Source organism: Eublepharis macularius, chromosome 11 (genome assembly GCF_028583425.1).
Source record: "Eublepharis macularius isolate TG4126 chromosome 11, MPM_Emac_v1.0, whole genome shotgun sequence".
Lineage (NCBI taxonomy): Eukaryota > Metazoa > Chordata > Lepidosauria > Squamata > Eublepharidae > Eublepharis > Eublepharis macularius.
Window position 1 is genome coordinate 40858550 of NC_072800.1, and position 27586 is coordinate 40886135.

General features: G+C 38.0%; 1 protein-coding gene across 2 annotated transcripts in view; it reads left to right on the forward strand.

The window, feature by feature from the left end:
• TOP2B (DNA topoisomerase II beta) overlaps positions 1–27586 on the forward strand; it is a 62402-nt gene that overhangs the window by 12656 nt on the left and 22160 nt on the right. For both annotated transcript variants that reach the window (XM_054991250.1, XM_054991249.1), the window contains exons 5-28: positions 194–339; positions 3886–3983; positions 6176–6388; positions 6479–6652; positions 6773–6874; positions 7004–7141; positions 9725–9863; positions 10558–10715; positions 10798–10923; positions 12151–12261; positions 13477–13582; positions 13798–13907; positions 14656–14748; positions 14841–14955; positions 15571–15692; positions 17221–17369; positions 19004–19235; positions 21781–21915; positions 22005–22205; positions 23559–23754; positions 23874–23965; positions 24098–24253; positions 24585–24668; positions 26898–27095. In XM_054991250.1, coding sequence (XP_054847225.1) covers positions 194–339; positions 3886–3983; positions 6176–6388; positions 6479–6652; positions 6773–6874; positions 7004–7141; positions 9725–9863; positions 10558–10715; positions 10798–10923; positions 12151–12261; positions 13477–13582; positions 13798–13907; positions 14656–14748; positions 14841–14955; positions 15571–15692; positions 17221–17369; positions 19004–19235; positions 21781–21915; positions 22005–22205; positions 23559–23754; positions 23874–23965; positions 24098–24253; positions 24585–24668; positions 26898–27095 — 3394 coding nt within the window. The remainder of the gene's footprint in view (positions 1–193; positions 340–3885; positions 3984–6175; positions 6389–6478; positions 6653–6772; positions 6875–7003; positions 7142–9724; positions 9864–10557; positions 10716–10797; positions 10924–12150; positions 12262–13476; positions 13583–13797; positions 13908–14655; positions 14749–14840; positions 14956–15570; positions 15693–17220; positions 17370–19003; positions 19236–21780; positions 21916–22004; positions 22206–23558; positions 23755–23873; positions 23966–24097; positions 24254–24584; positions 24669–26897; positions 27096–27586) is intronic.

Genomic DNA, 27586 nt, shown 5'->3' on the forward strand with positions numbered 1-27586 from the left:
TTCTGCTATTGCTGTTCTTACTGAAAAACTGATAAGTTTCCAGTAGTCCTCACCCCAGGGGTTCCTGGAACATAGATTGAAACCCCTGCATCACTCACTAAAATGTGGTAGAATTGCATTTTCAATTGTGTTGTCAGTATTTACTTTACAACCTCTTCTAGCCTTTTTAAACAAAATTTATTTGCATTTTCAGTGAATCAAATATTATAAGCATCTGGAATAATGGAAAAGGTATTCCAGTTGTGGAACATAAGGTAGAAAAGATGTATGTTCCTGCCTTAATCTTTGGACAGCTGTTAACCTCCAGCAACTATGACGACGATGAGAAAAAAGTTACAGGTGACATAATATATTTTGTTCAGGAGAAATTAGAATTAATGCTCTGTCTTGCAATGGTTCCTTTATGACATTTGAAGTTAATTTAATGAGCATTTATTTGTGTTACTTGGTGGTTTGCTTTACATTATGCCATATGGATGGTTATGTTACCTTGAGAAAATGAAAATTCAGCGGTGGCATGATTCTAGGGTAAAAAAACTGGTTAAAGGAAAACTAAGCAGTGTCCTTGTGTTCCCTAGAATTGTAGCATTTGTGTATCCATTATCTGCAAAGATTTATTTTTTTCTGGAAATTGTTTCCTGCATGTAACATGGTATAAATTACTGTCAGTTTATGTCTGCTCTTTCATGGTAATCTTCAGGAGGATCAGAAATTGGTTATAATTGATCTCACTGGTAGGTGGCACTGATGAAGATCAGCAAAAATGTAATGTGAATACAGCTTTGACTTCAGAAGCAATTTTGAAAAGGGACTTAGATTTTTTCCCCTATTGATACAGTGTTTGAGGGCTTCAGCTTTACAAGAGAAACCCAGTTATGTGAACCTATAGTTTACCTTTGTCTCAGTTTTGGTTCTTCAAATATTTCACCGTTACGTATTATTTTAGTACTAAAGTAAATGTGTGTAAAATTACATGGGGCATTTTAGATTACTCTGAAGCATTGTTTCATATCATTATTAAACATTTTCAGTCATTGAATGCGAAAAAGCAGTAATTGATGCTGCAGTCAATTAAGCCCCATTTCAGCAAACCTATGCTAATTCTGTCTTTGATGATGCATGGGACCATTTAGAATCATTCTGTTTAATTCTTGATGCTACATTAAACTACATTAAGGGATTGATGGGAGATTTTTTCTTAAATAGCACTCAGTAGTAAAATAGCATTACCTTTTCAGTTTAGATTTCTGATGCATATTGTATTGTTCTGTGTGAAAAGGTTGAATATATTTGCTTTTACTTTGACTAGAAGCGAAATTGGATGTGGCTGTAGCAAAATGATATACAGAACTGGGTCTCCTACCAGCACTTGCAACCATTTTAAGTAGTTTATCCCTGCCCCATTTAGAATTTGCCGCTGTGACATGGGGGAAGTGGAAGATAATTTGGGGTAGAAAATAAGAGGTAGAGAGGTTAAGTTCTTTCCTCTGATTCACTTTTCTGCTTTTAATTGGCTGTATTTCACCTTATTTATTTGTAAGGAATTTGCAGGATCCTGGTTGAGTCGCTGTAGCTGTAGTTCTAGCTTGACACCAGTTCTGTTGTTTTTCTTATTTTTATTAACGCAGAATGGAAACATTATATGAAACTATAGCTTTTAAGAAGAGAGATCTGAAATGTAGGGAAGTGACTGTGACTGAATTCTAAGAATACTTTCCTGGGAGTAGGCTCCATTAAATAAAATGGGATTTGCTTCTGAGTAGAGAGGCTTAGGCATGCTTCTTATATGTACCATCAATTAGGAAAGGATAGCATTGGTTAATGATACTAGTTCATTACTGATACAAGATTGAACATGTTCCTTGTACTAACATTGAGATAGAATCTGAGAACTGATGCATTGTGTCCATTGTTTAGGTGTCGGAGCCACTGATAGTAAGTGATTAGACTGTTAGGCCTGATTCTGTGATCTAAATGTATTGGCAGCTGGCCTGCCACAGCCATAGTAGCATAACGTTGTTGCAGTCTTCTGTACTCTCAGCAGCCAAGTACAAAACAAAGCAATATGGCTATGAAAAATAATGTAGTTTCACCAACAGCCACTTTCACAGCATTTATTTATTAAAAAATTTATTTAAAATACTTATACCTATTACACCTGCCAAATGCAGCATCAGTAATGCTCCCATATTACCCCATATAGGAGACTCTCAAACCACGTTACTCTATAGGAGGTTTTATTGGTGGTTCTTCCCAGATTTCCCAATGAAGTCATTCTGTCTTCAACTAGACAAGCAATGGTGAACCTATGGCACACGTGCCACAGCTGGCATGCAGAGCCCTCTCTGTGGGCACTCGAGCCAAGTCGCCGATCGCTAGGTCCCGGGCTCATTTGGAGGGGGAATGCCTGGAACAGCGTTCCAGTAACGCTGAGCAGAGATCACATGGGTTTTGGCCCTGCCCACGTGATTCCTTTTCCTCCAGGCTGCCTTCGTGCTGCCCGTCTCTTTAGCAGCAGGAAGCGGAGGCAGCAGCTGGGCTGCTGGGGCTAGCTTTCTAAAGAAGAGTAAGCTGCTTTGATTTAACTTGCTTTACTTTCATTCCAGACGCGTGAGTGAGTGAGTGAGTGAGACTGACTGACTGACTGCAAGCTGGGCTGCTGGTGTAAAGAAGGGCAAACTGCTTTGATTTAATTTGCTTTACTTTCATTCATGGCTCCTGAGTGAGTGAGAGAAAGAGAGAGAGAGTGCTTGCAAGCCGGGCTGCTGGTGTAAAGAAGGGCAAACTGCTTTGATTTAACTTGCTTTACTTTCATTCCAGACGCGTGAGTGAGTGAGTGAGTGAGACTGACTGACTGACTGCAAGCTGGGCTGCTGGTGTAAAGAAGGGCAAGCTGCTTTGATTTAATTTGCTTTACTTTCATTCATGGCTCCTGAGTGAGTGAGAGAAAGAGAGAGAGAGTGCTTGCAAGCCGGGCTGCTGGTGTAAAGAAGGGCAAACTGCTTTGATTTAACTTGCTTTACTTTCAGTCGTGGCTCGTGAGTGAGTGAGTGAGTGAGTGAGAGAGTGAGAGAGAGAGAGAGAGAGAGAGAGATAATTAGTTTGGACAACTGTATGAGTTGTTTTTTCTTAACTAAAACCTCAGTATTCAGGTTTAATTGCAGTGTTGGCACTTTGAAATAAATAAGTTGGTTTTGTGTTGCAGTTTGGGCACTCGGGCTCAAAGGTTCGCCATCACTGAACTAGACCATTCACTTTGGCGGTCTTGGCCTCCCCCCATCAGCTAGTCTTGATATTTTGCATTGGAGACCTCTCACAGAGGACAGTGTTTTTTCCTTAAAGCACTATAAGTCTCCACCTGTTCTACCTTAGTTAAGAAATTAGGCTGAGCTAATGTCCATAGTGATGACCTTTTATTGTAAGCAAGCCTTTTCGACTTGTTGGTCCACTGTAGAGCTGCCAACTGGGGTGGAAAATTCCTGGAGATTTGGGGGTGGATCCTAGGCCAGGCAGAATTTGGAGATGGGAGCGAGCTTAGCAAGGATGTGATGCCATAGAAACCACCCTCTGAACCTGGCATTTTCTCCAGGGAAACTGATCTCTGTAGCCTGGACATAAATTGTAATTCCAGGAGAACTCCAGGCCCAACCTGGAGGTTATCAAACCTAACCCATTAATATATGGCTTGGGTGTTTTTCTAGCCACGCAGACTGAAAAGTAGTTGGGAAAAAAAGTGATCTGCAATCTCTTCCTTACCTAGTTTATGCTAAACTAGCCTCTGAGTATTATCAGAGTGCAAATTAAGTATATTATCTTCCAAGTTTGTACATTTAACCAAATTGACTTTGGAGTGATATTATTTGTAACACTTACTTGTTTTTCCAGGCGGCCGTAATGGCTATGGTGCAAAACTTTGCAATATATTCAGTACGAAGTTTACAGTTGAAACTGCTTGCAAGGAATACAAGCACAGTTTTAAACAGGTATGTTTGTTTTTCTTGAATTCCTTTTGCTTCTGTTACTTGGCTGAGAGTTTTAAAGGTTTATAATCAAAACTATATATAGGCAATATTAAGTGTTGTGAAAGTATCAGTTAGCAGAATAATGTTTTCCTTGTTTGGAAAAGTAGCTTGTGTACTTCTGTACAAAGATATAGCTTAGGTAATCCTTGCTAATTGTCTTAATTAGCAAGGATTAGCAGTTTAGTGTAGTGGTTAGGAGCTCAAGACTCTAATCTGGAGAGCCAGGTTTGATTCCCCACTCCTCCACTTGAAGCCAGCTGGGTGACCTTGGACTAGTCACAGCTCTCTCAGCCCCACCCACCTCACAAGGTGTTTGTTGTGGAGATAATAATGACATACTTGTAAACTGCTCTGAGTGGGCATTAAGTTGTACTGAAGGGCAATATATAAATCAAATGTTGTTGTTATTATTAATATTATTAATCCTAGGTGAGAGACAATATCTTTACAAAAACAATGATGACGAATTTGGCAAAACGAGGCCTCTCCTTTTTGTCTTAACTGGTAGACCCCGCTCTGCCTACCCCTCCCTTGCCTAGCCTAGCACCTGGAGGAGCCTTCTCACTTTCATGTCTCCAGGTATTTGCTGCCACCACTGTCCCTGTATGGGGTCCTGGTTAGGCAGGACAGCCTCCTAACCTCCCTCCTCTGCTAGTGGGCCCAAGCGGTTGGGGGACTATGTGGAACAGAAGATCTTTCTTCCTTCATAAATTCCAAAAAATCATTTATTTAACTTCTAACTATACACAGGCAAATATACAGTGAACGGAAGGAGTAATAAAACATAAAAAGAAACCCCTACTCTCTCTCCCTCTGCTTCTCTATACTCATGCCCTAATTAGATGTTGTGTAGGGCAGGCACAATACTTGGGTACCTGGGGTTACATTAGATCTACATCTCCACTCAGAGCCATCTCTCCCTCAACTCCAGCCACCAACTGTCAACTTCCAACGCCACCAACTGACTCGCTCTCCCTCCAATCACATTCTACTCCAGAACTGGCCCCTCCCCTTTGCAGTCCATAGAAAGTTAACTCCACAAACAGAATGGCGTTTCTCCACAACGATGAACCTAATTTTCCATTTGACAAAGTTTCTGGTTAGAGTGCATGTAAATTGATGTATGTTCTCACATAGAAATGACCACTGTAGTTGAGTTCTAAGGACCTGGACAGGGAAATGTGTGTAATTTTCAGTGCTGTCATTTCTGAATCATTTCCAGTCATGGGCCATTTGTCAAGAACAATATTCTTTTCCCTAGGAGATGGCAAAATAAATACTTTGTAAAACAGAACTGAAGTTTCTTCTAAACTCTGAGTTTTATAATGAACAAATTTTATATATTTGGAAATTTTCAAGAAAATTTTGTAAAGAACAACTGTTTGGAAATTCACTTGAGAACTCCTAATTTACCTTATCAGTATTTTATTTATTATTTATTTATGACATTTATAGTCAACCTTTCTCACTGAGACTCAAGGCGGATTACACAGTATGAGATTAGTTCAATCAGTATCAAGGACATTTCCATAAACAATGCCATAGGGTAAATATATACAAGTTTAAAAAGACATGGCGTTCGCAAGAATCCAATACAGAGTAGAAAAAATACTGAAACAGATCAATTCTAGGACTGACATTAGACAACATGAAGCACAAGTGGTACTAGGAGTACATATTTAAAGCAACAGGTAATATGTAAGGCAACATAGTGGTTAAGTCTACGGTCCTAACTCATTAGCACTACATTACACTACATCACTACTGTAGAGTGGACAAGCTTTACCTAATTGCCTGATTTATGAGTTGATGATATATTGTAACAGTGTTATACAACCAAGTTATGTTACAGGCTCATTTTCTTCATGATAGGAAGTAATAATGATCAGACTTACCATGTTAATTCTTTACATGTCATTTGGAAATATGATTGTGTTTTTCTTTTAAATATTCTTACTAAGTATTTTCCATGTCAGACAAAGACAAAAATAAATGAACACAAAAACTGAAAAATTAAGGTAGAGTTTCTCTCAGAGTATACATGTAAATGATTAAACAATAATATTGGAGAATTGCTAAGTCCTTTTATGCAATTTTGATTTAGAATACAGAAAAATTGTTGCTGATATATCTCTTTCTTTGTTTTCACAAAGACTTGGATGAACAATATGATGAAGACATCTGATCCCAAGATTAAGCATTTTGAAGGAGATGATTTTACATGTGTGACATTCCAACCAGATCTTTCTAAATTTAAGATGGAAAAGCTTGACAAAGATATTGTGGCCCTCATGACAAGAAGAGCTTACGATTTGGCAGGAGCATGCAAAGGGGTCAAAGTTTTATTTAATGGAAAGAAGCTACCTGTAAGAGGCTTAAGTAAAATATTTTGCAATTGATTATGTTTGTTTAAAAGCAATAATTGTTCGTTAAATCGTTATTTTTTTTAATCATAGGTGAATGGCTTCCGTAGTTATGTTGATCTTTATGTGAAAGACAAGTTGGATGAGACTGGAGTTGCCCTGAAAGTTATCCATGAACTTGCAAATGAACGCTGGGATGTATGTCTCACTTTAAGTGAAAAAGGATTCCAGCAAATTAGTTTTGTGAACAGTATTGCTACCACAAAGGTGAGTTATTTTACATGCCTTAGAGTGAGTAAAAGACTGAAAAATAAAAATGTAATTATAATTAAGGAATATTAACATTTCACCCTTTAACTCTATCGTCTTTATTTTTTTTACATTAAGGGTGGTAGGCACGTTGATTATGTTGTAGATCAAATTGTTGGAAAATTGATAGAAGTGGTAAAGAAGAAGAACAAAGCTGGTGTTTCAGTGAAACCATTCCAGGCAAGTCAATATTCATTTTTTAAGGAAATTCTGGGGGGGGGGGGTGTCAATCATTTCTATTGACTTTTTATTTTTAAAAAACAATTTTAATTTAAAAAACATTAACCAGGCTTTGATTTTTTTAACCAGGTAAAGAATCATATATGGGTATTTATTAATTGTCTCATTGAAAATCCATCTTTTGATTCTCAAACAAAAGAAAATATGACACTTCAGCCTAAAAGCTTTGGGTCCAAATGCCAGCTATCTGAGAAGTTTTTCAAAGCAGTAAGTATTGCATATTGCTATCTTGTCATATACATTGGTGAGAAATATATAAGAATGGATTTGTTTGCATGTAAGGAAAGAGGATTGGTTCCAGTCATTCCTTATGGGCAGAACTCAGTAGGTTGCTGTGGGGGACAATTTTATATACAGTGTGGGACTTGCCTCATAGGATTCCACAATGTTAAATCTTGTTCTTCATGCTATTCCATCCCTATATGAAGCTGTGATGGACTTCACTTAAAAGCATGTTTTCTAAGTGCAGCACAGTCAGAGAGCTGTGAGTGAAAAAAATAAACTATTGCCTGGAATGGAGAGCTTGAGTGGCAGGCTGTTCCTTCCTCTCTGATTGTTCAGTTTAGAAGGAGTCTGAAGTGAGTCAGCTGGATTCTGTCAGGGTTGTTCACAGTGTGAGAGTGAGTCTTGACAGGGAAGGTCAGATAGATTCCCTTTGGTGTGCAGGAAAAGAACTCTGTTACCTTAATTGCATCATTACTCTCCTGAGGAAGAATTCTATTTAAGAATTCAAACTGAATTCTGTTAAACTGTTAAACTGAAACCGACTTTACACAGACACAAGAGAACTGGGAGTGTGTTTTGGCAAGAGTAATTGGGTAGTGGGTGAGACTCCCTTTCAAGCCAAACAAAGAAAGGTTATAACTTCTGAGGAGAAGAAGAAAGATTAATTTCTGCCCAGTTTCTAAACAGGGTTTGGCTCTAAGGAGGACCCCAGGCCTGTTGTGAAGGAAAACAATTTTAAACTAAATCCAGGAAACCTGAACTGTCATAGGGAACTTGGTGAAGAAACATTGTTGCTGTAACTAAAGTACTAAGTAAAACGTCTTTCACTGTTAAGAACCAAGAATATAAGAAACTAAGTTTCAAGTAAAAAGGAAAAATAGTTTATTTGAAATTTATACTGTACTACCAACCATTCAACACTTCCATCTCCTGACTACACTTACTCGATCCCTGCCAGTTAAATAAAGTTGTTTGATGGAGAAAAGCTCCTGCTTTTCTCCATCAAGTTCCTGGACTGGGCTAAAAAGCCAAAATTATATCTACCTGTCAAACAGGTATATCTACCGGACAAACAGATTTTCAAAACCTCAAATATTAACATGCTACTTGGGGCTGTACAGTCAAAGCAGGGAAACTGTATTTTGGTGGGAAAATCTGTCTCACAGTGGGGAAGTGAAGGGGGCTCTGCCATAGAAGCCCTTAGAAGAAATCATTCATGGTTTTGGAATAGGGTGCTATCAACATGTCAATGACACCAGATCCTAAATTCCTTTATTCAAATTGCCTGGTAATGCTATAGTCTCTTAAACAATGCTGAACTGCTGTATTTGAATAGCTAAGCATAAACAGGCTGACACTAAATTCTGACAAGACAGAGTTAAGGTTGATTGTGAAGGCCAGGGCCCTGAAGGACATGGGGCTTCCCACTTCTGATGGGGTCCAATTATCTCTGACTCACTTAGTAGCCTAGGAGTGATTCTGGATCCCACTGGAGAAGTGATAAAGGTGCAAAAAATGCATTGTCAACTCTGCTTACATCAGAAGATAGTCCCTACCTTGACTTGGCTCATCTGGCTATGGCAATCCATGTTGTGATTTTCATGAGGGCAGACTATTCTAATTTACTGTATGTAGGTCTGCCCTTAAAGATAATTTGGAAACTGAGTTCGTGCAGAACATCGCAGCTTTACTACTATTGGGAACTAAATGGAATCTTATGCCCACTCTGCAGATGTTCCATTGGTTAGTGATCAGAATTGTTCATGAGGCATTCTTATAGAGAAGTAGATCTGTAATGTTATGAATCAGCTCAGGAGGTGACCTTTGTTAGGGATACTGTGTGGTTGCCTCTAGTTGTTCAATCCCATCCCCACTGCACTATGGTTATTTTACTAAGAACCTGTGCTATTACTCTCAGTTGTTACTATATTTTGTAATCTACTTGCCGATTGAATAGCTTTGTTTTACTAGGAATATTTGCTTTATTTTAATTAACTAGTTGGTGTTAAAGAAGTGAATTATCATAGAATTTTACATTAAATCGCTAAATGTTTGATCATTTTAATTTACTTGTAGGCACTCTAATATCAGTATATGATCTACTCTTCCAGACATTGGCTGAAATCCAAAACTACTTTATGAGTGCCCAAGAACTTGAGTATGCCCTGTGGGATAGTGGATTCAATATTTTTCTTCCAACAGTTGATACCTTTGCAGTATGACAAGCTACAGTTCTTTGAAAGTACTTTCAGTTTCAAAAATGGTGCTTGGGATATACAATCCCATGGGTTGTTGGGAACACAAAACTAATTTCAAGGTTCTTTTCATCCTAGTCTGTATGGTGTTCTAAAAAATTTTTAAGAACTGTAGAAGTAGGTATAAGGAAACAAAAATATCAAGGATGAGGAGATCAATGAAGGTTGCAATGTCATTTTTCTGATTCAGTAAATAATTCATAGGAAAAATGTGAATTCTGACCCTAAAGTACGTCATTTTACTTTATCAAGGTGAGACTTTTGTTTTAATTTTCTAGAATATGATGTGGTCTTTAATTTTTTTAAATAGGCCTCTAACTGTGGTATTGTTGAGAGTATCTTGAATTGGGTGAAATTCAAGGCACAAACTCAGTTGAACAAAAAATGTTCATCCGTGAAACACAGCAAAATCAAGGGAATTCCCAAACTTGATGATGCTAATGATGCTGGTAAGAGCTAGCCCTTTTCTGTCCTGAATTCCCATGTAAAGCAAATGCAGGGTTCCCCCCCCCCCTTTCAGAATAACTTGTACGTTGAGAAAACTTGTGTGTGCTATAAAATCTTTAAATATGTACGTATTTATAAAGTGAGAAGTTCTTGAAATGTGTTTGTCAAAATAGGTATTTTTCAGCATACATTTTGTGGCAAATCGTGTGTGTTATGTGATGTCAAGTCACTTCCAACTATGGCAACCCTATGAATTATGACCTCCAAAACATCCTATCATTGATAGCCTTGCTCAGGTCTTGCAAATTGAAGGTTGTGCCTTCCTTTATTGAGTCAAACCATCTCATGTTGGGTCTTCCTATTTTTCTACTGCCTTTATATTTTCATAGCATTAATTGTCATTTCCAGGGATTTTCCAAATTAAACTGTTGTATTTATTTTACTATTCAAGTTGCAAGAGCAATGTGAAGGCAAGCCTCTTTTATGCATTACAGTTGCCAGTACAATTCATTTGTGGGCTAACCAGAGTAATCTGTTACTATTTAAAATATGTAACTCATATTAATTATATATTTGTCTTTTTGACTGAGTTTATTGTTTTTGTTTAAAATGGGCAAATGGTTGTTAGATATAGTTGTGAAGATTGCTTTAACTTTATTTCTTTCTCTTTTCCTCTCCCACCCTGCCCCTTTGCAGGTGGAAAACATTCCTTAGATTGTACATTGATTCTAACTGAGGGAGACTCAGCTAAATCTTTAGCTGTCTCTGGCTTAGGTGTCATTGGAAGAGACAGATACGGCGTTTTCCCACTCAGGGGTAAAATTCTTAATGTTCGGGAAGCATCTCACAAACAGGTAAAGAAAAGCAGTGTTAGATTTAATGGTCAGTTAATTATATATATGCACACTAAGCTCTTGCTTGTCTACATTTATGCAGATCATGGAGAATGCAGAAATTAACAACATAATAAAAATAGTAGGTCTACAATACAAGAAAAGTTATGAAGATCCAGAGTCTCTGAAAACATTGCGATATGGAAAGATTATGATCATGACAGATCAGGTCAGTGGAGATGTGAAATTCATACACACAAGAAATGTTTATTTGGTTATTGGATTGTAATACCCCTTTTATCTAACTCTGAAGAGATTGATTCTATACAAAAGAAATTTACTTTGGACATTTGTGTTAGACTCACTGTGTTCTTTGAAATTCTATAACTAAATATAGAAGTTTTTTTTTTTAATGTGGAGCATGCAGCAAAATTTTGTTCATGTGCAGTTCATTTGGGGAATTAAACATTCTATTTATCCTTTAAAGTGTTGCATCACATTTTGGGGTAGTTATCATTTTTGTTGGTTTCATTGAGAAGTACATTCCCACTTTTAACTTCCCACATCCATCTTAGGATGGAATTGTACCCCTTCCTTAAGGGAGTATCCTTCCCAGTTGTCAGCCTTATAGAAGAAGGTATCCTTTGTTCTGGACATATGAAAAGACATAACTTAGTTTTGGCCGTCAAAATGGGATGATCCTGTCTACCAAACTGCAAACCGATAAAATAGCGTTTTCCCTATTTACAGGCCATTAAGATGTTCTCTGGTAGTGTGGGCAGATGGAGACTTGGGAATCTCCATCCTTTTGCACTACAAAAAAAGTGGTTATGGGTGCTAAATCTGGCTCACTCTGTGTTGCTTCCTCCCTCTCCTCATGTTTCTTTCTACCATAGCTTAACCTAATTTCCCCTGAATAGCTAATGGGATGGGGTGAATATGTCAATGCAGCATCAATCACCCCCACCCCACTGGCAATGCCAACCCTTCCTACCGCCCAGTAAATACAAGTCTCTTTTCCCAGAGGTGCCAGGGAAGCTCTGGGCTTCCATTGAGAGAGTACTTAGGCAAAATAAGTCTTACACTGGCCAAGATGTCAAGCATATCATTTTCCCACTCCTACCCTCAAACTAACATCTGATAGCTGGAATAGTTTAGGCAAACAGTGCTTTTGGGTATGTAAAATGAGAGCCCAAACCAAACTTATAAGCCAGTAATAGGACTGAGGGAAGTACTGTGCTCAGAAATATAAATCACGGCTGATTCTGTTTGGCACAAAAATGAGTCTCTCACACACAGAGAGATCCCTAGTTTTTAATAACACTTCTATGAAATATTATAAGGATATAGTATTGTTAATAAATGAAAGCTTCGCTCCCCTAATTTCCTTGGAAAAGTTTGACATATCTTTTATGAATGCCTTCAGCAGTCATTAAAGATTCTTTTTCATATTCAGGATCAGGATGGATCCCATATTAAAGGCTTGCTAATCAATTTTATTCATCACAATTGGCCATCCCTTTTGAAACATGGTTTTCTTGAAGAGTTCATCACTCCTATTGTAAAGGTATGTCACACACACCACCCATAGTATGTTTTTCAGAGATGCACTATGAGCATACTGTAGTTGATGAAGAACACTGGCAACATCTCCTGCTTTATTAATTCTTGGTAGGTAGACTATTTGAACATAATTTCTTACATACAGGGAAATAGAGTCCTTATAGTGTGAGGGTGCCCTAAAAAGAAAACATACTGTCAAGTCACAACCAACTCATGGTGTCACCTGCCATGGGATGTTCCAGGCATGAGATGACTAGAGGTGGTTTGCCATTGCCTTCCTCTGTTTTGCAGTCTCCCATCCAAGTACTGACTGTGGCTGACCCTGCTTAGCTCCCAAGCCCTGACTAGCTAGGACCAAACTGGGCTAATCGGGCTGCTGCCTTAAGGAAGGAACAGCCAAAACAAAGCTGTCAACCTATTGTGGCAGGTTGGTAGTCACACCACACCTACTACTCTCAAAGATTGCTTAGGTGTATTCTCCTGCTTTTGGTCCTCAGCTCAGAAGGGGAGGGATTCCAGGTCCTCATTTCTTTTTCCTTCTGCCCTGTCATTCAGTTCTTCCTTAGACTTCTCTACCTTTCTGGTGGAGTTGTCTTGAGTTGACCTCCTCAGTTGAGCCTGATGAGGCTTTAATTAGGCCCTTGTGGGCTTTATAATTCTTCTCCACCATTCCCACAGAGGCCTTCTCTGCCTCTCCCTGTCCCTGGCTACTCTGCAGGCACATCTGTGGCCTCCTCAGCCCTGCTTGCCCTAAGTTGTTGCCCTAGGTTCTACCTTGGCCCCTCACTGAGTCTCTGTTCCTTCCTCAGGTGCAACCAGAAACTGGAATCCCAGATGTACATAGTTGAACAACAAAATTAAAGACAAATGCCAAAAATGTAGCCACCAAACATATGTGAGAATATTCATGTATACAAATCTTCAGGAAACTTAATAACACTTTATGTGTATATTGTACACATAAAGTGTTTTGAAGTTTCTTGGAGTTTTGTATTCATGAATATTCTCAAATATATTGTATTTAACAATATTAGAGCTCATTGAGGGGAGTGTGTGTGTTTGTGCACATATGTGTGGGAGAAACACATTTATTGAGCTCTATGGATATCCTTCCCTATGTAGCCACTTCTCCTTCATGTGGGAATAACATGATTAATCTTTCATGGAAATAATTTTAACTTTAAAAAAACCAACCTAACTGGTATATCTTTATTTTCAGGCAAGCAAAAATAAGCAGGAACTTTCCTTCTATAGTATTCCTGAATTTGATGAATGGAAAAAACATATGGAAAATTATAAAGCATGGAAGATAAAATACTACAAAGGTTTGTGTATTAATGCCCCATTGAATGTAGAAGGGCTTACTTCTGAGCAGGCCTAGAATTGCTCTGTAAGTCCCTTTGAAGACAAGTTAGTCATCATCCACTGAATTCCCTTTAGTGGCCCAGTCATGGCTAACATTAATAGCATGTGCCTCTAATTTTAAATCAGAAGAAAGATTGTTTAAATTAACATTATTTTTCCTTTTTCTCTGGTGTAGGTTTGGGTACCAGTACTGCTAAAGAAGCAAAAGAGTATTTTGCAGATATGGAGAGACATCGAATATTATTTCGGTATGCTGGTCCTGAAGATGATGCTGCCATTACATTGGTAACTGTCCCCTGAATTAATTTATCAGCTCTCTTCATCTTGTTCATATCCTATCAAGTATTTCCTCAGTTATATCTTTTTCTAAAATAAAAAACTTAAATGATAATAGTGCACTCCTAAGAACTCTTTCCTGGGAGTAAGCCCCATTGAATAGACCTGAATAGGATTCTGAGTAGACCTGTTTAGGATTGTACTTATATTATTCTTACTAAAAAGAAGCTCCAATCCCATGATAACTTTTGTTGCGCATTTCATTACATTTTCTCAATGTAAAAAATGAGCCAAATTCTATATTAAGGATCATCAGGAAAGTGAGTGAAAATATAGCAGCATGTATAAACAGTATTATTGGATTAATCTTTGGTGTGATCATGTTAATCTTTTTAATACTGAGATACAGAGGATGTGGGTCAAGTTCAAAATGAAGTCCCTGTTTTGTTACAGCCAACACATGTACAGCTGAACATGTAATACAAACAGTATAAATCCAGGTATTGTTCCCCAGTTTCATTCACAAAGTGAATGAACACATTGGTTCTTTCTTACAATCAGATATATTCATATACAGACAGAATGTACATGCATTCACTGTAATGTGAACATATTACCATAAATATTAAACATAGTGTCTGTCTGTCTGTCCATCTATCATCTGTCTATGTTAATACATAGAGATTTCTGGGCTTTGGTTAATGTGCACGTTTCCTAGTTGTAATTTGTCTGATCAACCTATATGAAATCTTTTTAGGCCTTCAGTAAGAAAAAAATTGATGACAGAAAAGAGTGGTTGACAAATTTCATGGAAGACAGAAGACAGCGTCGGTTGCATGGATTGCCTGAGGTATTTTTCAAATATTAAAAGTTATTTCATGCATATTAAGATGAAAATGGTTTGATGGCATTAAAAGAAATAATAACTTTTATCTATTTTAGCAATTTCTGTATGGTACAGCAACAAAGCATCTCACTTACAATGATTTCATCAACAAAGAGTTGATTCTCTTCTCGAACTCGGATAATGAGCGATCCATTCCATCCCTTGTTGATGGTCAGTAGACCTTTATGAAGATCTGTGTCTTTTTGATGTCACTTTCAAGATACATGTTTTGAAAAGTTGGAGGCCCCTTGTCATTTCATCATTTTCATCTTCATTAATCTCCCTAGATTGATTTAAGACTTTACTGTCCCTCTTCTAACGTTATTTTATTTTAATTAAAACATTTATGTACACCTTTCCATTTGTGGTTCAAGGTGGCTTATAGTTTGCTTCATTAAAACCATAAACATTAATAAAAACAGTCCACAGAAAATCCCACGTCAGCTGCTATTGCCTTGTGTTTTCATTGAACCCAAACAGATACATGAGCCCAGTCATAAAATTTTACAGCAGTAATTTACAGCAGGTTCTCAAAATGTGGATTGAGTGGATTATAAACCTGACCATGTAGGTGAGTTACATGGTCAAGGAGGAGGAGGAAGAGGAAGACAAATCCTAGTTAGCACTAACTACAGTTTGCCTGAATTTGATGTAAATGCAAATTATAGTTATTTTGAAGTGGGGGTTGGGAGAAGAGACTCTTCTTTATGGTTGTGATTAGAAAGAAACTGGCAGAGTTAAAAGTAATTTTTTTAAAAAAATTAAGAAATTTATTCTTCAACATAGGTTTTAAACCTGGACAACGCAAGGTTTTGTTTACTTGCTTTAAGAGAAACGATAAACGTGAAGTTAAAGTTGCTCAGCTGGCTGGTTCTGTAGCCGAGATGTCTGCCTACCACCATGGGGAGGTAAGTGTGACTAAAGGAAGTGCATGTATGCTTTCTGTTTTTAAGTCCATAGTCAGTTTAGGACAACTAGGGAGGGCCAAGTTTGGGAAGCAATCCTTTGCCTGTGGTAGTGATCAGTAAATTGATGGGTAGAGAATGGCTTAGGTCCCCTGGAATTTTTCACTGGGCAGAAGGATTTCTCACCTTTCCTCTTCTCTATCAGCCTGAAATGGCCCTCATATTCTGTTTCTTGTTTTCCCTTGTTGCCCAGGAATAAATTTGGGGAGCATTGTAGGCTACTATAGGAGTGAAGAGGCAAGCAAGAAGTTGCATTCTGTGAGCAGAAATCCTTCTGCCTGTGGAAAAACTCGGGAGTATCTAAGACTAATACCATGCCTTTCTTTTCATCTTGCTCATCATTAATATTATTACTCTTATAGAAGATGAAGCAGGTGTTGGACCAGCCCCTTCACATGGAGATGAAGACGTAGTAAGAGGGTGGTGGTGTTGACTGTGGGGAATGACAATTAGTCTTCATCCTTCTCCTCTACCTTCATAGGCTCTTAATTAGCTGTCTCCATAATTCACTCTGCAGCATTGATGAGCAGGATTACTTGGAAGCAAATATGTTGTAGTTGTATCTAGGGGTGTGCAGCCCAAAAATATTTGGGTTTCCCGCTTCAGGTTTATCTGAAGCAGGAAAAAATTTCAAAAATAGCATCATTCTGAAGTGGCAAGCCACTTTGGAATGATGCTATTTTACTCGCTTCGGTATGCTCCATAAATATTCGGAGCATACAGAAGTGAGGGGGGCAACTCCCTCACCCCCACCTCCCACCCCTGCTAGGGAACCCCTCCACTCCCCCCCGGACAACCCCTCCTCCCACCCACCCACTTACACCTGGTTGGAGGGAGAGCGGGAGAGACATCAGCTGGGCGGCGGGAGACATGCAGCCTGGAGCCCTCTGTCGCCACACTGCCTCCTGACGTGCAGACTGAAGCCTGCAATCCCCGCCGCCTCCATTTGCCCACCAGCTCCTCGTCCCTGTTATCAGCGGAAAAATGGAGGTGGCAAGGAGAGCGCCGGGGGGGGGGGGCGGTTGCAGACTGAAGCCTACGATCCCTGCTGCCTCCATTTGCCTGCGGGTGAACGGAGGTGGCGGGGAGAGCGCCCAGAGAGGGGGGATGGTTGCAGGCTGAAGCCTGTGATCCTCGCTGCCTCCCCAGTGTCGGGGCCAAGGAGTTTCCTGGCCCCAACAGGCACTCAGCCGCTCATTGAGGGATGCCCCTGACAAGCAGCTGATTCGGGGTTTAATGCCCCTTTCCCTGCTGCTCGCAGCGGCAGGGAAACGGGCATTTAAACCCGAAGCTTTGCTTCGGGGTTTCCGAATCTGGCCCCTTTTCAGAAATCCGGATCGGGTTCGATTCAGGTATTTTACCCGAATCGGATTCCCGAAGCACACACCCCTAGTTGTATCTTTTCTGGTTTAGAAAGGGTATAGTTTTGCATAGAGTAGTGACAGTGCTTGATGATTTTTTTGTTTCCTAGCAAGCTTTAATGATGACCATTGTCAACTTGGCTCAGAACTTTGTTGGAAGTAATAATGTCAGTTTGCTACAACCTATTGGTCAGTTTGGTACTAGGCTTCACGGTGGGAAGGATGCTGCAAGTCCTCGTTATATCTTCACGATGCTAAGGTAAAAAATCTTTCCAAACAAGATAAAAACTGGTTATATTACAGTTTTATAGAATTGGCAAGTGTGCATTTGTGTTTGAAGGAGATAACTAGAGATAACTAAGTAAGTATTTCATGCCACCTGTAAAAAAAAATTATGGGTTGTTATTAAAACTACAGTGAGCCTAATATTAAACCTAGCTGGATCTAATGAATTCTCTGTTCCCCTTCTTTCAGTTAGGAGTAAAACAAAACATGAAGCTTGATGTGCATGCATGTTTCAAACTTATATTTATGAACTCATCGCTGCTGTTGATTAAAAAAAAAGTGCATTTCCAAATGCTGATTTGTTTTGAGACAAAGTCTTTGCATATAAGTCCTGCATATAATAATATTTCCTCATATATTTGAGTTGCATTTGAACACTTGACCTTCTCTTATTCTTGAATTCTGTCACTTATGCTATAGGAACAAGTAGCATTTGTATATTACAGAAAGAACAAAGGACCAAACTAGACAAGTTCAAGTCCCTAAGTCCTTCACAGGGATGCAACACCATTTTAAAGCTTGTTTTTTTAACTTCTGAAAATGCCAAAACTGTTTTTGAAAATGATGCTGGTGGGAAGGAGACAAGAGTCCCTCATCCCCCCATGCATCAGTCCCCAGCAGGATTGGGTTGCCATGGCATTTTGAAAGGTTTGAAAACCATTCTGTAAAATGGCAATGTGCCCCATGGTATAATTGTGGACATGATATCATCTAGCTTCACCCTAAGTCCTTTTCCGTTGTTTTCTGTAGGGTTGAGTCACAACTACTTCCTTCTGAAATGTCAATTGTTAGACAAGCAGATACATAATTCCATATTTATAGCAGTACATTTTGGGTATCTGTGCTTTATATCTGTGAGTCTTGGTGATGCTGTGGTTTGGAAAGTCAGATGCTAGTTCATAGTTCCTTATTTTCTAGAATGAGGTTTTTAATGAAAGAAAAATAGTGAAATGCTTGGAAATCAGAATCAAAGTAAAGATGGCCTGAACTCCGATATAAGGAACAGTCTCTGAAGTTATCAGGCTTGGAATAGGGAATACTTTTTCATGTGTTATACAGTCATCATAAGATGTCTGCAGAATTTCTCAGGCAAATGTCTAGTAGAAACAGGGGCAATAGGGTTCTTAATAAAAAATATTCTTGAAGTACTGATAGTTTGGCTAAAAATGCCACCAGTATGCCAAAGCAAGTAGAATCTTGCTAGTACAGATCAAGACAATAAATGAATGATCAGTTAAGTGTGCTTGAGATCCATGGATTTCAATGCGACATACACCTTCCTTGCCTGTGCACTGGGTTGTAGTCCAAAGTCCAATTAAGAGGCTCATAGATTATACACCTCCAGGCTTCCTATTCAGTGTATTCAGAGTATTTGGGGAAAGATCCAAATACTGATTCTTGTTGCAAGTACGTATCTCTCCTAATATTGCACTGAAGAGAAGGCTCGTTCGCTGGTAATGCTGTGTACACATTAGAACATTTGTGACATCCTCAATCATTACTGTCAGTTTAAGAAGGATGAAAAACTATGTGCCCTGATTTTTTTATTTAATCATTTGAAAATTATTGACAGCAAAAAGGATTTATTTGTTTTTCTTTTCTTTAAAGCACTTTGGCAAGACTTCTTTTTCCTGCAGTGGATGATAATCTGCTTAAATTCCTTTTTGATGACAACCAGCGTGTGGAGCCTGAATGGTACATTCCCATAATTCCCATGGTCTTAGTAAATGGTGCTGAGGGCATTGGTACAGGATGGGCTTGTAAAATTCCAAACTATGACACCAGGGAGATTGTGAACAATGTCAGACGAATGTTGGACGGATTGGATCCTCATCCTATGGTAATGCAACTTCAGGATAATATACCTGGTTCATACATTGAATTAAGTTATAGTTTTTCATTTGTAAAGAAGCAAATATATTTTTCCATTTTTTTCTGCATACAAGGAAATGTGTTGTTATCGATCTGTGTTTATGTGCAAAACATTAATTTGTTAAAATCATTCATAAAGGTTTTGTTTTGGCTCTGTTTGGCCAGGAAGCAAACTATTTAAGAACCGTAGCAAAATAGAAAAGAGTCCAGTAGCACCTTTAAGACTAACCAACTTTACGGTAGCATAAGCTTTCGAGAATCACAGTTCTCTTCGTCAGATGCCTGGAGGGTAAGAAGAAACTGATCAGATATATAGGTGGAGAGGGGAGGGGGGAGTAGATGCAATCAGTAGCTTCTGATAATGGGATCAGTTTGCTTCTGATAATGAAATCAGTTACTTCTGATAATGAGATAACCATTCATAGTCCCTATTCAGTCCAAGCCTTACTGAGTCAAATTTACATATGAATTCCAATTCAGCAGCTTCCTGTTGGAAAGGTTTCTGTTGAACTACAGTGACCTTTAAGTCCTTGATGGAATGTCCTGATAGATTGAAGTATTCTCCCACTGGCTTCTGGATGTTGCCATTTTTAATGTCAGATTTTTGTCCATTTATTCTTTTGCACAGAGGTTGGCTGCTTTGTCCAATGTACAGAGCAGATGGACATTGTTGGCACATGAGGGCATATATCACATTGGAAGATGAGCAGCTGTAAGAGCCAGAGATAGTGTAGTTGATGCCATTTGGTCCTGTAATTGTATTTCCTGGGTAGATATGAGGGCAGAGCTGGCATCTGGGTCTGTTGCAGGGTCTGGTACCTGTGTTGGTGACTCCGCTAGCCGGTTCAAACTATTTAAATTATACATCCCCCCTGCTTTATATGAAATACAGCATATTTATAGCTTAACTATTTTCTCAAAAAAGTTCTAATTGTCCAGAACAAGTGATCTGTTTATGTATGGATGCTTGCAGGTTTTCAGTAGATACTTTTCATTTTGCCAACTTCACTGGTTTTATAAGATTATGTTGAAGAGCTCCCTAGGATGTTTCAGATCTAGCATAGTAAGGGCATAAATTCATGTAAGAACACCATGCGCCTAGGGACAGTTGCAACTGTTAGCCTGTCACACCATATGGGTAGTTCTTGAAGTCAGTAACATGCTCTCATCTTAATGATGGACCTGTTTTTGAAGTTTTTAAGGACTGAAAAGAATGAGAATATCCAATTCACTTATAAGAGATTAGCCCTTTGAAGATGGTTGACTTCAATGGGTTTTGAAGAGTAACTCTTCTTAGAATTGCAGTATTCAGAAACCAGTAGGAGAACACTTAAATCTACGAGGACATCCCATCAAGGGCTTAAAGATCACCATAGTTCAACGGAAACATTTCAAAAACAAAATCCAATGGGAAGCTGCTGAATTGGAATTCATATGTAAATTTGACTCAGTCAGATTTGGATTGAATAGAGACTCTGGATGGTTATCTCATTACCAGAAGTAACTACCTTCAGGCATTCCATTCAGATTCAGCAATGGAGAGAAGGGGTCACACACAGCCTGGATTGCACACTCCACCTCTTCCATAACTTTTGAACTGATTTACATTTACATGTCCCTCACTCCCTGCCCCCTCTGCCCCCTCCCTTCACCACCTATATATCTCTGACCAGTTTCTTCATACCCTTGATGGATCTGAAGAAGAGAGCTGTGATTCTCAAAAGCTTATGCTACAATAAAGTTGGTTAGTCTTAAAGGTGATACTGGACCTTTTACTATTTTGCAAATACAGACTAACACAGCTAACTCCTCTGGAACTGTTAGAGCTGGCTCACACTGCTGAATTTAGCACATGATTGTATTAATTGATAGTGGACTAGCTAGCAGCAGTTTCTTTGACTGTGACTGCTACAAAAAGGTGCAATCCTGATATACAGAGACCTGCACACTATATGTACTGTCTGGTTTGTTCTAACCCTTCTTCTCCAGATAATGTACCCATATAAGCAATGACATGAAGGAACCAATTTCATGTTGCCCTCTCCTGGGTAAACTTCAGTTTCAATTGTTGATTGAGTTAGACTGGTTTCCTAGAGCTGTGGAAAATAAAGTAAAACTTGGTCTTATTGGGGCTTATGGAATTGGATTTTCCTTGTTGAATATCTGTGCTCAGGGCAGTGATCAGAACACTGGACTAATAGGTTGAGCATCTGGATAGCTGAAGGATGCTATGCAGAGCTGAAGGCAGGGGCAAGATGAGGAGTGCCCCAGATCACGGTAAACCTCGACTTGCCTTGTATCTTCTGGGCTGTGGACGATAGATAGGCTGCCATAGCAGCCTTCAGTCTCTAGTTCAGTTTTAATACAGTTTTTAGATTACTCTATGAAAAAGATCCTTCTCCTATTAAAATTATTGTTTAGTGTACTTTTCAGCATTCTGTGATGTTGAATATTATTGAACAATAGAGATATAATATTATGATTAATGCGTCAAATTTTTTTTGTGTCTATAGCTTCCAAACTATAAAAACTTTAAAGGAGCTATCCAGGAACTTGGCCAAAATCAGTACGTAGTGAGTGGAGAAATATTTGTAATTGACAGGAACACAGTTGAAATTACAGAGCTTCCAGTTAGGACATGGACCCAGGTAAAATATTTTTAAAATGCTTTAGATTTTGATCATTTGTGGTATTTTCTTTTAAAGAACTAATTTTGTACTTTTAAATGTATTTTTAGGTTTACAAAGAACAGGTGTTAGAACCAATGCTTAATGGGACCGAAAAAACACCAGCATTAATTTCAGATTACAAAGAATATCATACTGATACTACTGTGAAATTTGTTGTGAAAATGACAGAAGAAAAGCTTGCTCAGGCAGAGGCTGCAGGACTTCACAAAGTCTTTAAGCTTCAAACAAGTCTAACTTGTAATTCTATGGTAACTTTTCTATATGTTTGACTACCAGACTAATAGCACTTGACCATTTTCTGCATTGCTGAGGTTACATATTCAGCTCAAGAGTAAAGAGACAAGAATCAAGAGTAAATATATCTCCATTCATATTTACTTCCACAAAAAATAGTGGGTTATCTAACGTACATGAAGAAGAAAACTTTAATTTCAAAATTTATTTGGGAAATCTGGTGGGAAAGAAATCTGGTGGGGTAGAAAAAATATTTTATCCATTCCTTTCTGATTATCTGAATTATGGTGATTAAACATTTGATGTAACCCAGTGAATGCATCTTCAAGTATCCTAGGGAAAAAAATTCTTGCCTCGGGGGTTGTTTTCCTGATTCAACAGTTGAATCAAGGTACAGTAAATAGGAAATGCCAGACTCCTGTCAAAAATCAGGATCTCTCAATTTCCTCTTTCTTTCCTCATCATGTAGTAGAATTACTACCTTTGCTGTGTAGAGGTTTATGTCCGGATGGTTTGAGGAAAGTATAAAGAAATGTTAGAAATAAAAGAGCCCAGGAGACAGTTTGAAAATGATAGTGGTGAAACACTTTGAAATACAGTTTTATTTTTTAAAAAATATATGACTATAATTTGCCTTAGTTTTTCAAGCCCTTGATTTAAATTGTGTATCCTTTGATTGTGATAGAAATGCTATTTTTATAATAATCCATGAACTATGAATTGTAAATGCTTAAATAAAAATTAGGCACTATCACATAACTATTGAAAGATCATTTTAAAAATGCTTCAGATATTGTAATGCAATGTGTTTTTTTTACCCTTTTTGATACTAGTTATGGAGGTTGACAAATTTGTAGCTGAACATGCATCAGCTCTCATAATGAGAGATAATGCACTGAATTGTATTGTGTTTTATATCTTTCCTGGATTTCTGGAAATGAGGTTCAGGGATCGGTCTGGGGTTTGTGATTGAAATACAGAATATGCAAACTAGTTGTCTTTCTGAACATCATCTTCAAGGAAGAGATTTTATTTCACTGCATTTTGCATTTTCTTGAAAACTAGCATGGGGATTATGCTTGTGTTTGAGACTGAAATATCGAATTGTTCATTGAACACATGTGCCTGATTTCATGACAATACTATTCAATAGAATTGTTGTGTTACAAACAAATATATGAGCAAAGTGAATGTTAAGTAGGGATCCAACTTTGACTAGTCAGTTGGAACACTTTAATTTGGCAGAAAGATCACTTGATAAAAATTTGAGAGCAGTTAAAAATATTACTCAGAAAAGCTCTATAATTTCCACTTTGAATTGAGAATGTTTTAAAAGTATTTTATATTTGTATTTTATATTTGTACAGGTGCTATTTGATCATATGGGGTGTCTGAAGAAGTATGAAACTGTACAAGACATTCTGAAGGAATTCTTCGATTTACGATTAAATTATTATGGCTTGCGCAAAGAATGGCTTGTAGGAATGTTAGGGGCAGAATCTACTAAGTTGAACAATCAAGCTCGCTTTATTTTAGAGAAAATACAGGGGAAAATTACCATAGGTACGAAAAAAATATAAACACATATAATCAAATAGCTAAATATAGATTTAAGATTTAAGCTCAAGAAAAGCACAAATAAAAATATCTTTTTTCATCCTATTTCTTTGTATTTCACATAGAAAATAAATCAAAAAGAGATTTGATTCAAATGTTAGTCCAGAGGGGCTATGAATCTGACCCTGTGAAAGCCTGGAAGGAAGCACAAGAAAAGGTAAACTATGCAGGAAATAGGAAAGATACTTTTTTAAGGATGTATGTGTGGTTGTCTAACATACATGTAATTGATGTTATTTATGTGATATACTTTATTTGTTGTGGCACAACTGATTTGATTTTTTTGTAGGCTGCAGAAGAGGAGGAAATGCAGACTCTGAATGATGACAGTTCCTCCTCTTCAGGATCTACCTCAGGCCCAGATTTCAACTATATTTTAAACATGTCTCTGTGGTGGCTCACCAAGGAGAAAGTAGAAGAGATAATCAAGCAGCGAGATGCAAAAGTGGGTATCTTTCAGGGTTTCTCCTTTGAAATTAAGAAGTCATTTGCAATAGATGAGGCTGCTTCATATTACAAAAAATACTGCAAGATGTTGCATGGTAAATGTTAGTGCTTGTTATTTTAATACTTTATTTCAGAATTTGTTCTCACTTGTTTCTCACTGTTGATCAGATGTATGTATAAGAACAGTAAATTACATAGGTCTCTGCTTGGTTTGCCATCTTTGTAGTGAATTCCCTGCTCTGTTTTGTTAATACATTCGATTGTGTTCATGATATATTTGTTAATTATAATGTTCTTACTGCAATCACATATTATCTTTTTGTTTTTAGGGAAAGGAACTCAATGACCTCAAGAGGAAGTCACCTTCAGACCTTTGGAAAGAGGACTTAGCAGCTTTTGTAGAAGAGCTTGATGTATGCTTTCATCTCTTAATACCTGTATAGCATTCACAGTTAATGTCTTAGCACAGGCAGGTAGCCTGAAGGAGTTATTCTTAAGTATTCAGTTTGATATGATGGAACTATCCTGAAAATGAACTTGACCCTTTGGCTGTGTTCTCAGATGTGCATTTCTTTGTTACCATAAGTAAAAGGGCAGAACAAGTTGGAAGTTTGCACAGTGCAGGATTTGTGGTATTTTTTCTTAGTTAAGTATATTTGTTTGAGTTTCAGTTTCAGCAGATACTGAGTTTTTGTATGCACTCAGACACCTGCTCTACAATGTGTGGATCACAGCACTGCTTTACCTCATTTTAAAAGTGCTTGCCCAATTCTGTTCATTTTAGGACATGGAGGATAGGATGAGGGATTACAGCAAATGTATCTCTCAGTCTTCGCAGGGATCTGTCTTCTGACCCTGAGGTCATGCAGTATGTGACAAGGCACTGTCGGATGGAATGATGCACCCTGAACACAGCACAGTATTTACACTATTATTCAGCAGGATGGCAAAATTCTAATGTTTTCTAAATGGAAAGCTTTTTCAAACAGTAAAAGTTCTAGATAGTATCAGAGGAGCAGGTACAAAGAATGTGGCAAAGTGCCTAGTCCAGATGGATTGATAGCAACTTACTATAAATGTTTGAACGATATATTAGCAATACCTTTGCCAAAATTAATGAATAAAATACAAGATAGAGGCTGCTACAATTTTAAAACAGGACTCAAGTCACTGTTAAAGGGGGCTCTTCACTGCCTTGAAGAGGATGCAGCTCTATCTTAGGACATATTAAATCAGAAGACATTGTTATTAAATAATTTTCTCAAGCTATTAATGGCAGTTGAAAGTGTATTCTAAGTCATTTATAGCTCCCCTTCAAATATGTATCATACTTCACTAGAATCCCAAAAGCTGTCAGTAAAATCACTGTGAATTTTGTATGCAACATGTGCAGGATTCAAGCAACCACACAACTTGTTCTGAAATATCTTATGGCAAACTACTTTTGAATCTGACAGAACTTACAGAAGTTGAAGGAGTTTTGTTTTTAAAAAACAAAATGTCATCTATCCCGTTGGACCCTTAGGCACATCAAAAATAGCCGTTTGTATTCCAGACTGATATATTTTGCCACTAGCTGTTTTGCATGGAGTTGTTATTAGTAGTAGTATGAATAATAAGTAGTATGAATAATAATAATTTTTTTAAAAAAAAATTACTAATGAGCTATGCCACTCACTAAAGCTACAAACAGGGCAAGGATTTTTATATACACATCCATGGGGGTTTCTCATGTGTGCAGGAAAATACCCAAAGGAAAACAAACAATGATTGGATGAGGATTATTCATGTTCCAGAGGGTTGAGAGTCAGAAGAGTTAAAAAAAAAGAGATGGAGACCAGGAAATTAACCTGCTCAGACCATTGGGCTCATAGAATTCAAGAAGGGAATTAGGCTATTTCCAAATTGTTTATTCCTCCCCCTCCTGCTTTTTCTCTGTAACAACAAACTGCATGGTTAATTGGTTTGCTCAAGCCTTTATTGATCAAGAGTTTTACAGGGTGAGGTGACTTGGTTACCTCTTACAGCATCACGCCTTTCATTTAGCATCAGGTCTTTCATTTAGCATCTTCCAGTAGAAGTGATGATCAGATCTCAGCCTTCGTTCAGAATTTTCCCATTGTGATAAAGACTGTTACAGTGTGTCATCCTAAGCCAGCTCACACCTTGCTAAGTACATTTTAGTTAGTGGGTTGGATCCAGTCAGCTTTTTCATTCAAGTGTGCACAATTCTCCACCCTGTTTCTGCTTCCATTCCATATGGCTTTTGTATGTTCAGATCCCATAATTCTCAACATAGGCTTTTTTGGTGGCCAAAGAGGATCACTCCTAGCTTTTCAACCAGCAAAAAAACCCTGGTAGAATCCAACCCAAAAGGCTCTACTCTGCTAAGGAATGCAGTTTCTGAGGAATGTTAGTTGCTTACATAAAGATGTCACCAAGGGAGAATGGATAATTTGGTTTATACCAAAAAAAAAAAAAAAAGCTAGGAACCATAGCAATCATTGCCTTTCTGTGATATATAACTCAGTAAAATTATCATTTGAACATCTTAACGACCTCATACATGTTAAAATATTCAAAGAATTTCTGTGTTTAGTAGAAAAAGCTCATATTTTATTTTCATCCTCCTTTATTATTAGAAAGTAGAAGCCCAGGAAAGAGAAGATGTCTTGGCTGGAATGACTGGTAAACCCATCAAAGGCAAAGTGGGTAAACCCAAGATGAAGAAACTTCACTTAGAAGAAACCATGCCATCTCCTTTTGGTAGGAGAATAGTTCCACAAATTACATCTGCTATGAAGGCTGATGCCAGTAAGAAACTACTTAAAAAAAAGAAGGTATGTTAGTCTATTCTGTTCATGCTTTATTTGTCAGTTTAGCAAACCTTACCACTAAGATTATTTTAGATCAGAGTCAGGCAACCAGCAGCCCACTTGCTGAGCAGCAGCACAGCATTTTGCTTTGTTGATTTTCTTTCCATAAAACTGAAGTACATCTTGCTAAGTACAACCCTTACTACCCCTCTCCCCCCTGCCTTTTGTCAGCACACCAACAGTTTTGCAGTAGACACTGAAGTTTTGGGGGGAGTGCATTCAAGCCAAAAAGGCAACAGACCTCTGTTTTAGATTGTAGTGCTTTATTCAGAAAGAGTTCCAGTTGCTTGTACAGTTGGAACCATGTGCTCAAACTCACATAAATTTGGCACTGATCCAAAGGCATGAATACTTCAGCAGCTGAAATAATGACTACAGAGGATTTGTTTGGGGCAGTTGGAACCAACTGTCTTGCAACTAAAAAGGGCAGACATTTTTAAAAAACTGCATTCTGG